Genomic DNA, 13,439 nt, shown 5'->3' with positions numbered 1-13,439 from the left:
GAAGACATTTGTTAACATTTTTTAAATATAAAACACAAAAATTTCCACAATCAGGGAATGTAAACAACAATGAAATCTGAGGAAACTTTGTCTAGATGTCAAACAATCCCATTTCAAGCTTGTCAGAAGGATCAAAACAACAAAGACACATCAAAATCAGTCTAATGCACAGTTACAAGTGGACAGCAGCCTTGATTACCCAACTCCAATGACCATCTTTCAAAAGGAATGTATGATGTTTAAAAGAACATAATGCATATCTGATCAGATCAGTTTCTGTACCTTTATATGTAAGCTATACATACAGTACATTGTATATTAGCATACAGATTGAAACCAGTCAATCTTGGGAATTTTGTGATGGGACTGTAGGAGTTTCTGAAATAGAAATGCTAATACCAAATTAAATACAAATATTACGGTTAAAATTATAAATCTATAACACACTCATTATCTTGGCTGGGTATTGATACAAATTTCCCATTAAGCTCTTGATTGATTCAGTGCTGATTTTTATTCAATTGATTAATTTAGGGCTATTTCAGCTAGAATGTTGATTTTGCTTACATAGATGAAATTCTCTCTCAGCTAATGCTGTAAATTATCCAGGGAACTTAAAATACTCATCAGTCCATAAATCAATCAATACATTTGTAGATTATTTAGAACATTAAATCTCAGGGGGTGCTTAAATTACAAATAATTCATGTCATATGGGTTCAGCTAAGGAAACCGGTTAGGAACCCCCCCTGGTCTGAGTGTTTTTCTATTCAGTAACCTCTCTTGTATGACACAATGGTGCCCTCTGGTGTCTATGCTCTGGAAATGGGTTATTATGCAACAGCATTGGGAGAGAATTGTGCAGTTCTGTAACAGAAAGGAAAATGTCCAATGTTGTAACCACAGTTACTTACCTAATGCAATGTAGTGTCACAAAGAGACTTCATATGCATATCTGCTTTGACTAAATGCCATATCTGATACAATTATAACATAATACAAGTGAATAATCAAAATGCCTGACACTATTATATGGATAGTAATATAAACTTAAATGGTTTCTTTAACACTTCTGCAGAATAAGATAATTGTTAAGCAAAAATGACACATGTATCAGTTATGTTAAAGTTTAATCTGAAAACATGGAGTACAAGCTCAAAACCACAGGTTGTCCATATACAATTTTTTAGTAATTGCCAGAAAAAAAGAAGAAAAAAAGGATACCCCTACACTGAAGTCATATCAAAACCTCTTGATAAAAGACCAAAATCATGTTTTTACATGAAAGGGAACAAAACATTTCTGTGCTTGCTAAAAATGTCTACAAATGTCTATATGCCACAGGGACTATGAAATCCAAATAAAAACGTCATTAAAAATGAATGTACTATGATATTTCAAATCCATGTCCTTGACACAGGTCATTTTCTTGCAAACATTTGTTTTATATAGTGTATATACATCAGTGTAGCAGTATGACATTACCCAAAAGTGAATGTTGACATAAAAACCGAGATTGCATCATCACTAACATGGTTATTTACGAGTAAAATACTATTACCACTCCCATGACGTCAGGTTCATGTTCACAGGCGTCTCATTTGGCTGCTCATGCCACAGAGCTCATGATAAAAAGTCCACATTTTGAAGGATGCAAGACATTTAGAAGATTTAAAGGTACAAAGTTGTTGGTTATTGGCACAGTTGAAGAAACAGACCTCATTATTGATCACAAAAGCATCGATCAAGAAACCAATTCAAGCGTCAGTAGCACGCAACATGAATCGACTCCACATTGAAAAGGATGAACATGCCTTTGAAAACTGCTTTACAGTATCAGTTGTTGTCCAATAAGCGACAGATTTTTCAGGTATGAGCTAAATCACACACAATCCAAGGCTCTGTTTGCTTATAGCTGTAATACATCCCTTTAATTCCCTTTCCAGTGAAGTTCTTGCTTGTTTTCATAAAAGTCTTGCAGCCCTGTCCCAAATGGTACTTATGCAAATCTGTGAAGTCAACGAGATCGGAGAGTGCCCCATTTGCCATTTATTATGATTCTGAAGGATACTCACAAAGTCTAGGTTGCATTATGTCACCAAAGTTTGGATCCAGAGGACGACCCTAAGGGCTTACAGTGGCACTTAGGACAGGGCCATAAATGTGATTAGTGGCATTTGTTATTAGTCCGTCTGCGCTTACACAACATGCATGCATCCATTCCAGCTTGTAAACTGAATATTTTAGATCATGTAGCTCTTTTAAAATGGTAAGGACATGACCAGTGTCCTTAAAATGAGACATTGGCAGTATAAGGACGCATGTCAAAACAACCCCTGAGGTATGGAAGGTGATTGGCACGCTGCCCATTGCTTGAGAACACTGGCATCTCCATATGAAAGGAGAAAAGCTAATTTGGATTCAGTTCATAACATCTGAGAGGTCTTTTGAGGAGAAGGGGAAGAGAAAATACTCCTTGTTCCAGCTGCAACCTTGATCAGATGCCAGTTGTTCGCCTGGTTTTATATATGCCTGTGCTGTCATAAATGGAAATATAATCAGTGGCGGCACATCAAATTTGGTAATTTTTCCCCAACATTGCTGCAGAGAACCAGTGAGCCCAGGAAATTGTGGGCTTTTGAAAGTCCTACTGAATTTCAGAATGAGTTACTGAGGTTTCAACAGAAGTCTCTCTTTTGTTTGCTGAGGAAAAATAAGATACCACTAAAGATGACACACTTCCTGTGTCTTCTGTCGAAGTAGTCAACTGAACAGCAAAATGAATGTCCATATGTCCAGTTTACATTTGTGTACATTACATTTAACTCTTCAGGACATCTGTCCAGTGGCAACATGGCCACTCGAGTAGCTCAGCAGTCATATGCAAGATTAATGGAACAGATAAGCATTGACATATTGTCAGAGCTGGTACCCATGGCACCATGTTTGGACAGTATGAAGACAATTGTAATGTTTAGATAAGGTCTCAGCATAAGACAAAGTGACCTCCTACGGTTCATTAGGGTTGGGAAATTCAGATAAAAGAAGAGGAGGAATGGGTTGAGGCCAATGCCAGTTTGAGGTTGTGCAGATCATTGAAGGTTGTCAGAACCAGCTGCTATGAAAGTCCAGATGTTGGTTACTCAACACTCTTTGTGAAAGGCTGGTTTATCCAGCTCTGTATCTCCAAGATTTCCAGGATTGGCAGTGGATATAACTTGATTGAATGTGAGGCATACTGTAGTGGTTTGTTTAATGTAGTCCATGTGTGTAACATTCGGCAAAGCGCGTTTCAATAGCTACACAGCAATTATTAACCATAACTTCCCATTCCTAAAACGCAAGTCTGAAATTAGATAATAGAATTCAAACCATTCCTTTCCTTAAAATCAGCTTATGCTACAGATTAGGCCTGAAACATTCTCTACACAAATATGAGAATACAAATGCGTCTAGTGTAGCAAGCACGACTTGTGTCATTGCATTCTGGAATGTGTCAGACCACAATTAACAATTCAAGTTAGCTTGGCATTCTCAGTGTTACCACAAGGGGTGCTATAGCGGGAATTAAGGTAAACTGTCTGCTTCTATAATTTTACATGGTTTATGTAGTATGGTTTTATTCTTTTCTTTTTCTAGTCAAAAATTTGGTGTCTTGCTCAGCACCAAAATGAAAATTAAATCATTATTAATGCCACGTACGCTCCAATCCATTTTCGTTTGAAAACGCATCAATTTCTCTACATTTACGCCTCTCATCAAAAATGAAATGGAAAAGACTTTCAAAAACATTCTCCATAACTGCATACTTTGGAAATGTATGACATTGGGTTTCTTATCATGCAGGTTTCAAATGTAAATGGATTAGTGTGGATGTCGTCTTACTTTCATGTCGTTCTGAACACATTCTGCGGAACACAGGATACATTTGAAAGAATGTTACAATCGCTGATTTCCATATATTAGCAGGGGAAAGTGCCTCAACGGCACAGACATTGGAAGGTAACTCTAATGCCCCCTAGAGTGCTGAAGTTTTTTTTCCACTAGAGTAAAGCAAAAGCGCACTGTGAGTATGTACAAAAACTGTGTGTTGGCAATGCGTTGGCCGAGTATTCACATCTGCGTTTTATTTAAAGTGTGTTTCTAGGGGGCATTAGAGTTTAAAGTGTGTTTCTGGCCTTAAACTCACATAACATTGGCCCATCTCACTCCAGTGGTGGCAGTTTCATTAAAATAGCTACATTGAAAACCGCTATTTTAACACAAACCAAAGGAACATGATTATTGAATTCTGTGGAAAGCACCGCTAAATTTCAAATGCTATTCAACTTAGATAGTGTCCTAATGATAGACCTGGTGTGGCAGTAGTTCCTGCATATGGAGGAGGTCACAGGAGGACAGAGGCCATGCAGGAATGTCGAGCTGAGGGCACACATCCTCGTCGAGTTCTTCAATTCTGAACCTCTGGCAAGAGCACCACAAAAGAGCAAGGGCAGCATGAGATCAACACATGTATACACACATCACTCAGTATGTCTCTAGGTAATGGGAAGTTTACACTCATTACAGATACTCATACACAACCACTCAAAGCTATGACTGAACCATCTACTGCGGCCTTGCTGAACTAGCTGCCTGAACTCTGGCTGAATCCGGCCATCTGGAAACAAGAGGCCTCTGGAACATTCTGGTGACAGCAGTATTTACATGATGCAAGGACGTCCTTTATCAGCTGGGCTGGAGAGCACACATCAAAGATCAACATCGCTCTCTATTTTAAGTGGCTGGATGGGTGGGCCTGGGGCGAAACTTGACTGAGGCTGTGGGAACAGGCAAAAGGATGTGTGTGTGATAATGTGTGAAATGTAGACTGGACTTGGCTGATGGGGAGAGGATACAGTGTCCAACTAGTTTGCTGATGCGCTGGTGTTGGGGTCGGGCCGGGTGTTGGCCAGGTATTTGGCCCTCATGCTGGATGTGTACTGTGGGGAGACAGACATATATATAAAAAAAATATATATAAATGGCAAAATCATTAACACATAAGTTTAAATAAGGCTTTGGCACAAAAGTAGTAACAACTGATACTGTAAAAGAGTGTGGCATGCATGATCCTGCTTGCAACAATGACATGGCACTATAAAGCCTAATTTACACCTGATATTAACATCCTTCTTTAATGATCCAATCACAAATGTCAGCAGAGGCTGAGTGCCATTAACACCTGCTAATAACACTTGTAATTTATCAAAGGGTCTCTGATTTCGTATACTACATACATTACAACAGGGGTGCTCATTACGTCGATCATGATTGACTGGTCAATTTTTTTTTTTTTTGAGAGACTACTCAACTACACAAATTCTTAAAGATCACTTTTTAGTTCTTCATTTCGGCTCCTACGCAGGTGAATTTCCAAAACGTAGGAGGGCAGGAGAAGACTAATTTATATTTGAGGAAAGTTCTACCTGATTGGTTACAGTTACTATTAGGGGTAGGGCTATACTTTCTCCGACATATCAGATAGCGCTTTGCTGAGAAATATTACTGAATGATCCAATCAGGTATCGCTTTCCCCATGAATATAAATCACTCTTCCCCTTGCTGCAAATTGGACACTGATCATTTTCACATGCTTTGTGGCAAACTGTCCATTGTTAACAATGGTTTTCTGCAGGTTCACCACTACCGGTGAAGAGCTGCAAACTTCTGGCAAACATTTTCAGCAAATCACTCACTCAAGCTCATTTCATGTAAAAATTACGAGGGGAAAACTTGCTGCATATTTGTGGCAAGTTTGCCAGGTGAAAATATTCAAATCCAGTGTAAGCTAAACATCATCACCTATGTTCGATTAGCGCATGTGGTAGGATGCCTTGACCCAAGCTGATAGCTCATAGTTTTCCACACACACTGTCCTGAACTGTACATTACCTCAGCAAATGTTGAACAATGTTGTGTGATGCAAACTGTGCCATCAGCACAGCCACGTGGCTTGACCAATGTTTTCTTGACCCGTGCACACGGTCCTCGGCTTTGTGCGTTGTTGGTGCATGCGCCTGCTATTAACTGTACTAAAAAGAGTATCGCAAAGCAGCTGTAGTGAGTATGCGTCAAAAGCATTCGTATTCAGTCACGGTCGGAAGAGTGTACTCTCAAAGGCAATATACTCTTCTGACCACTTGTGGATACAAATGCGCTCGACGCATGCCCACTACAGCTGCTTTGTACAAGGACCACGTCCGCGGGTCAAGAAAATCAGGGCCACAGGCAGTCAGTCCGAGCGGGTGCTGATGACAAAATTTGCATCACGTATACTGTGCACAGAGGGATCAGCAACGCGGACAACCAAAATATACTCAGCCCTTCAGGCATAGTTCACTCAAAAATGAAAATTCTCTCATCTTTTACTCACCCTCATGACATCCCAGATATGTTATGACTTACTTTCTTCTGCAGAGCACAAACAAAGATTTGTAGAAAAATATCTCAGCTCTGTAGGTCCTTGATATTTAAGTACATTTTTGCTAGAAATTATTTCCCCTGCCCAGTAGGGGGCGATATGCATGAACAATGTGAATCACCAAAAACACAAGAAGAAAGTGAAAGAAAGTGGAGATTGATTAAGTATGGAGGGGAATTTATAGTAAAAATTGACTTTAATATTGATCTGTTTCTCACCCACACCTATCATATCTCTTCTGAAGACATGAATTGAACCACTGGAGTCTTATGGATTACTTTTATGCTGCCTTATGTGATTTTTATAGCTTAAAAAGTTTGGCACCCATTCACTTGCATTGTATGAACCAAAAGAGCAGAGAAATTAATCTAAAATCCTCCATTTGTGTTTTGCATAAGAAAGTCATACACATCTGGAATGCCATAAGGGTGAGTAAATGATAAGAGAATTTTCAATTTTGAAAATTGAAATTTTAAGTATACTCTTCTGACTGCAAGCAAATATGAACGTGTTTGAAGCATGCCCACAGCTGCTGCTTGTGATATTGTTACAAGCATCTGCCGACTATGCACAGTGTTGCCAAAGGTTTGCTGGCCATTGCAGGTTCATCACTACTGTTAAAGAGCTGCAAACATGTGGCAGCCATTTGTTGCAAATGTTTAATGTTTTATTTAATACATTTTTGCTTCAAATTTAGTGCAAATTCAATGCAAATAAACAATTTTTGCAATGGCAGCATTTCAGTTGTGCTATTTACAGCAGATTATGATTGGTGGCGCTAGGGGCTGCAGTTTTGTTTTTTCACACTTTCCTTTTAAGATACAAAGGACTATTCACGCTTGCAGGGATAACTAAAAACTAATACTCAAAACACTACATTGCTATTCTTGGAATCTAACAACAGGATGTTACTTTCCTTCACAAGATTTAGGATGCTAATCATTAGTAAAGCTATGTTCTGGCTTCAATGCAAGTTAAGCTCAAAACAGTTACAGCAAGCCATTTAAAATGGAAGCAAATGGGGCTAGCCCATAAACACTAAAATACACACAGTTTAAAAAGTATAGTGACAAGACTTAAACTTTATACACGTTAACGATTTTATTGTCATTCATTTCTAAAAACGTTTCGTGACTGGCCCGATTCACTTCCATTTTAAGTGCCGTGCTGTAACAGCGATTTTGCTCTTCTTAAAATAAACAAGGGACGAGTTTAAAATATTACAAGTCTAAATAATTGTTTGTGGTAATCAGCATTATGCCATAAATGCTGTTGGCTGAGCTTAACTTGTATTGAACTCTCCCTGGATACCCGTCTTAATGTATTTATTCCTCTCTGTGTTTGGTTTAAGGTTTTCAGAATATGGGTTCTATGTCAGATATGTGAAGACTCAGTGCTGGTGGAGGGAGAGCATGCTGACCGCAAATAACAAGACCAGTGAACTACACACAGAAACACCATGATCAAGGGGAGCTTGCCCGGGTCAAGGTGAGGGTGGTTTGGGGAGGAGAGACAGAAATGTTGTGCTTCGACTTATAGGGAGGGTGCAGGCCAATAAGTGGGATTAGGGCATTGGAGTACCTGTTGAAATGGCAGAGGCTGTTACCAAAACAAGCGCGAACTCTCCGATGGCTTTAACTGCCAGCTGTGATGGCTGTTACTGTCCGTGGAAGTCAAATACAACTGTGTGGGTTTGCAGAAAAGAAAACGACAAGAAAGTGTAGAGCAGACAGACACCACTGGCTCCAACTTCAGCTAAGAAATACACATGGGCACATACATTTTCTCCCACACATGCCAACACAAGGGGGTCTAGAGGACGCACATTACGACAGGTGAAAGTTTGGGGGGCAAGGAGGGTTGCCACACAACTCTACAATCCCAATCTGGGGTCCACTCACATCAGCAAGCCCGGTCAATCTCAACCTCTCTAAACCACCTAAAAATATCTCAGCTTCAAATTCCACATCAACCTATGGCTATAAATCACCTGGATTGTGTGTCAGTGAAGTTTAAGGAAACAAGCCCTACTTAGAAACTATGTGGTTTAATACTCTCTTTCCTGATCACAGCTTGAACTTAAATCTGTCAATAGTCTAAATTACATGACCATCCACAAATATAATCATTTGAACAGTGCGCAGAGGTCTTTACAATGACTTGCTGTGTACAGTGATGAAACTACAGTGGGAGAGATCAATTATTTACACAAGCAAACTAAATTTTTCATTCAGGCTGTTTAAATGACTCGGATTTGTGCGTCTGTGATGATTGTGCGCATAAGTGAGTGAGTGTATATTGTCATTCGTTGAGGAGGTACAGTTCAGTGCATAAGTTCACACCCCCCTTGCAGAATCTGCAAGATGTTTCTTATAAAAAAGTAATAATAAGAGGGATAATACAAATTGCAGTTGTATTTACTACTGTCCTGATGAAGTCATTTGACTGATGTTTACATATATATTCCACAAGACAAAACAATAACCAAATTGACACCAGTGATCCTGTTCAAAAGTCTACATACCCTTTAAAAAAAGAATTCTTGTGAGATATATGTAAATATCTGTTCTGTAGTTTCTGAATGGCAGTACTAAATAAAAAATAAAACAATCTGATCTTTTATCTCTTATACTGTTTTTGTGTAAATTCTGAAAGGGGTGTGTAAACTTATGCACTAACAGTATATAAATACTTACGGAGGGGGGAGGAGATTCTCTGCCAATGAGAGGAGTGTTCTCACAGCGAGGGTTCTGGAAGTTTGGATTCTGAGTCCTGCAAATGACACAGGCACCCCAAACACAAAGACATAAACACTTAACAAATATACAAACATTTGACAAAAACAGTGCATTAATATTATTTATATATTTAAAATGTATTGCCCTTGGTTATTTGTTTGTCATTATTAGTGTTGTGGAGTGTTATTTTTAATAGTAACGGGTTACATTATTGCACTACTAAAAAGTAACTGATTGCATCACTTTTTATGGAAAGTAAAGTGTTAGTTACTTTTCTGTTCCTTTCTCTCATGCCATACTTTGCTTGCAGGTGGTTTTTATATTCTAAGTGTTTGCCCTCCTGACATTGTGTGCATGCAATGTCTATATCTCTGTATATATGATGTACAATCTAATTTCTAAGCAATGTTGATGGTCATATGCACTGTACATTCCAACATGATACTGTAATGGATGGGAGAGGATTTCAATTTGTCAATAAATAAATAGAAAGGTAATGCATTCTTTATTAAAAGTAACTCTGGAATTATTGTTTAAAATCATGAAGAAATACATTACAGAATTCCCACCCATTGTGATCAATGAAATTCCTGCCTTTTCCATTACTTTTCCAGTTGTTCATGACTACTGGATATGTAATTTTAAAAATAATTTTGATTTAGACAGATTTGCTAATTAATCTTTTATACTTATTTGTGATGCGTTTTGACCAACTTGCCCAACTGACCAAACAATTTGCTCACAAATTGAACATCACAATAGCTTGCAAGTAGGTTTTACTCTACACAAGATCAATATTTCACTGATTAAATATTTTAGAGCAGAGCAAAATATATATATATATATATATATATATATATATATATATATATATATATATATATATATATATATATATATATATATTCTAAATATTCACTATAGGCATTTCCATGACTTTTCTCAGTTTTAAAATTCCCTGATGTTTCCAGGTTTTCCATGACCGAGGGAAACCTGATATGACTTTTTATCTCATTACCTGACATGCATTATATATAATGCCATTCCCACAACACTGGTCATTATTACCATTGTGCCTAAGTTACATTAATGCTAATATGCTATAATTATGATGTAACAACACATTACTTGCAGTAGGCCTATATATAGTAGAAACTGGTTCACATAACCTAACGTGTTTACTCTAATCCTGTAACTGCAACCTACTTTTAAATATAGGTCTATTTAGGAAGTCTAAAATAATGCGGGAAATAAAATATTTGTTAACACTTTCTATAAAATTCAATGGTGACTATTATCATGCATTACTCTCTAAAGTTTAAAATTAAGTATTATAATGTATTAGAATTGTGGTTACAATGATTTATGAGAAATTATAACATATTATAAGGTGTACAATGACACATTACTAATGCATTTATAAAACCTTCACAATGCATACATATGGGCTTAATGGAAAGTGTTACCAATTATAAAAAATTGTAAGATACCAGTTCCTTCGAAACAAACATCCACCATAGTCCCTGCTACACCTTATTCCCCCATCACTCCATCCCCAGCAGGTTGTTTCCTTTGTGCACTCCCAACAGTCTCCCAGAGAGCCACAGCTGGAGAGATGCAGCTGTTTTACTCCAATAGGGTTTGACTCCTCTCAGAGGAGCCCTCATCCTCCATCATACACACTGCACATATGGTGCTTATATCAGAGCCCAGCTGCTGAAAACATCCACAAGACCTCTAACACACTGACAATATTCAGTGCTGCTCCTGAGCACCAGATGTGGTGTAGGAGAGAGAAATACAGGCAGGGAGGTGATCAGCTTGTTTGGGGAGGTTTAAGTTTCAAAATACTAGAGATCATCTGATCTTATTATTAAGACCTGATACATAAGTATATATAAGTATTTTTGTTTAAATGTTAAAAATATGCAGTACCCATTTTTAATTGTTGCTTTATTTTTGACTACAACAATAAACAAAATATGCACTACAAATACTACACTACAATAATAAATGCACATTTTAAAATAGTTGTTTAATATTAATATTAAATATACAATTCAAATAAATATTATAATATATAAATGGCATACCATTTTGATGATAAAACAACTTTATAACAACAACAATAATACAATTATTACAAATAAAATATGATTAAAAAAAAAGACATTTGCCACCATTACGATAACAAAACAACTTTGCATAAATATAAATCATACTAATACTAATACTACTTATAATAATAATAATAATATTATTTTATTATCATCACATTGTTTTTTATGCCATAATTATTTATGCAACATTATTTTGTGATCTATATAGAGGCAAATATATATTTATTTTAGTTTTGGGCTATGTCAAACTGTTAATCCATCTATCTCTACAAAATTCACCATGGATCATCCTGCATAGAATCTGTGGATAGTGACTTGTATATTGGTTGTTGATGATGTGGTGTGTGTAAAACTCACATATACTCAGTAACTGGAGCGTTGCTGACAGTGTGTGCTCCTGCAGGGATGCTGGTCTCACTGCCGTAGCTGCTGCCGCAGCTGTAGAGACTGGGCATGTGCACTCGGTACAGGTTGTCATGATTCTGCCTACCTCCATGAGCCAGGGACTCTTCCTCATGGTCCTCTTCAGGCCTGCATGAAACACAAACAAAATAACAACACAGCGTAAATAAAGGTGCATTCACCCTGACAGTGATTAAATTGTATCAGAGTTCGTCCAGTCGCTGGACTGTTGGTCGCCATTCCTACTTCACTGCTGTATCCAACTGTATCAGGAGGCAACTGAACTCTACTGTCTGCACTCCCCATTGGTAGTCGTCACAATATTTGCATTGATTTGAGCTTTTATCTTTGTCACTTATGTCTCCTAAAATCGACTCTAATGGAAACAATTGACCTTCAGTAACTTCAATTCTGCGAATCACTGTCAGTATAAACACCCCTTAAATTAATCAAAGGTGAAGTGTGTAATATCTGCACCATTGGCATGACCAATAAGAACCGCAAAAATAATTATCACTTTCAACAAACAGACAGTCCAGGCCCAAAAACTTACACTATTGGTCAATGGAGTCAATGTTGCCATGTCAGGCTGGTAATAACACTCAAACAAACAGATCAATGTTATGAAAGCCCCTCAGAGCAATATTGTTTACACTTTTAAAATAAATACACCTACACATTTCTAATAGTTGTCTCTGTATACTAAGCTGGAATAGAGAAAGTATTTAAAAATTACACATATTCACCTTTAACTGATGCTTTTATCCCAAAGCAATGAAGGATACACTTATTACAGGGACACTAAAGTCCCATTGGATTAAACTGGGTTAAAGTCAATTACTCAATGGTGAGAGTTCATGGCCAGATCTGAACCTATATCCTTTCCTACATCAGTTGTGAAATGTTGGGAATATTCCTGGCATTTAATCTTTTCAGATACTGAAATGTCATACATTTTGTGAACGGCTTTTGAAACGCCTCTCTGAATGTGTGAATCGGGATCGCTGTGGAATTGTGAAGTGGAACAAAATTGGCAGTGAGCAATGTCAGAATGATACTGCAAATAGCTGAAAAGCAATGGCAAAATTCAGAGGGGACCACAAGGGTGATAAGGAAAAGTTATCGACTTTTTGAAACTTGGTTAATAATAATTGGGGGGGGGGGGAATATTCCAGGGTTCTTATGCACACAGCATGAATGCTGTAACTTCTTATTATGGGCAACAAAAACAAATGTGCCGGTTATGTGCAGCAGAGGGCGCTCTCTGCTTTGTTACAGATGAGAAACAGGCAGACCACTTTAGGCCACAGGCATGCTTTTGCCATTTTTTTTACTGATTTGTTTCAGCCACAGGGAACGAGAGGGCAGTTTATTCTACTTTAACCCCATTTAGAAGCCAAAATTATAACCATTTAAGGTGAGCTTGGAACCAAACAAAGTCCTGCCTCAATAACTTTGCTATTGATGTAGCATTTTAACAAATCACTAAAACCATCCATCCAGCTGGGGGTGGGATCAGTTTCTTTTCATGTATCCACTGAAGATCATGGATCTATGATTAAAGTGATAGTTCACACAAAAATGAAAATTCAATAATCTTATACACCCTCATGATTTTCTTCTGCTGAACACAAATGAAACATTTTAAAAGAATATTTCAGTTCTATATTTCAGGTCCATACAATGCAAGTGAATGCTGGCAGAACTTTGAAGCTC

General features: G+C 37.6%; 1 protein-coding gene across 2 annotated transcripts in view; it reads right to left on the bottom strand.

Annotated features, from left to right (window-relative positions):
* Window positions 1-1,118: 1,118 nt before the first annotated feature.
* LOC127647818 (protein tweety homolog 3-like) overlaps window positions 1,119-13,439 on the bottom strand; it is an 82,043-nt gene continuing 69,722 nt past the window's right edge. Inside the window, exons 12-14 of one of the 2 annotated variants that reach the window (XM_052132295.1) lie at window positions 11,679-11,852; window positions 9,160-9,235; window positions 1,119-4,982 (exon numbers count right to left, since the gene is read on the bottom strand). In XM_052132295.1, coding sequence (XP_051988255.1) covers window positions 4,908-4,982; window positions 9,160-9,235; window positions 11,679-11,852 — 325 coding nt within the window. In that variant the 3' untranslated portion in view covers window positions 1,119-4,907. Of the gene's footprint in view, window positions 4,983-8,058; window positions 8,147-9,159; window positions 9,236-11,678; window positions 11,853-13,439 lie in introns of those variants that run through there. The other variant, XM_052132294.1, reaches the window with a different exon arrangement.

The sequence above is a fragment of the Xyrauchen texanus genome, chromosome 8 (assembly GCF_025860055.1).
Source record: "Xyrauchen texanus isolate HMW12.3.18 chromosome 8, RBS_HiC_50CHRs, whole genome shotgun sequence".
NCBI lineage: Eukaryota > Metazoa > Chordata > Actinopteri > Cypriniformes > Catostomidae > Xyrauchen > Xyrauchen texanus.
Note: the sequence above shows the minus strand (reverse complement) of the source record. Positions and strands in the feature narration are given on the sequence as shown.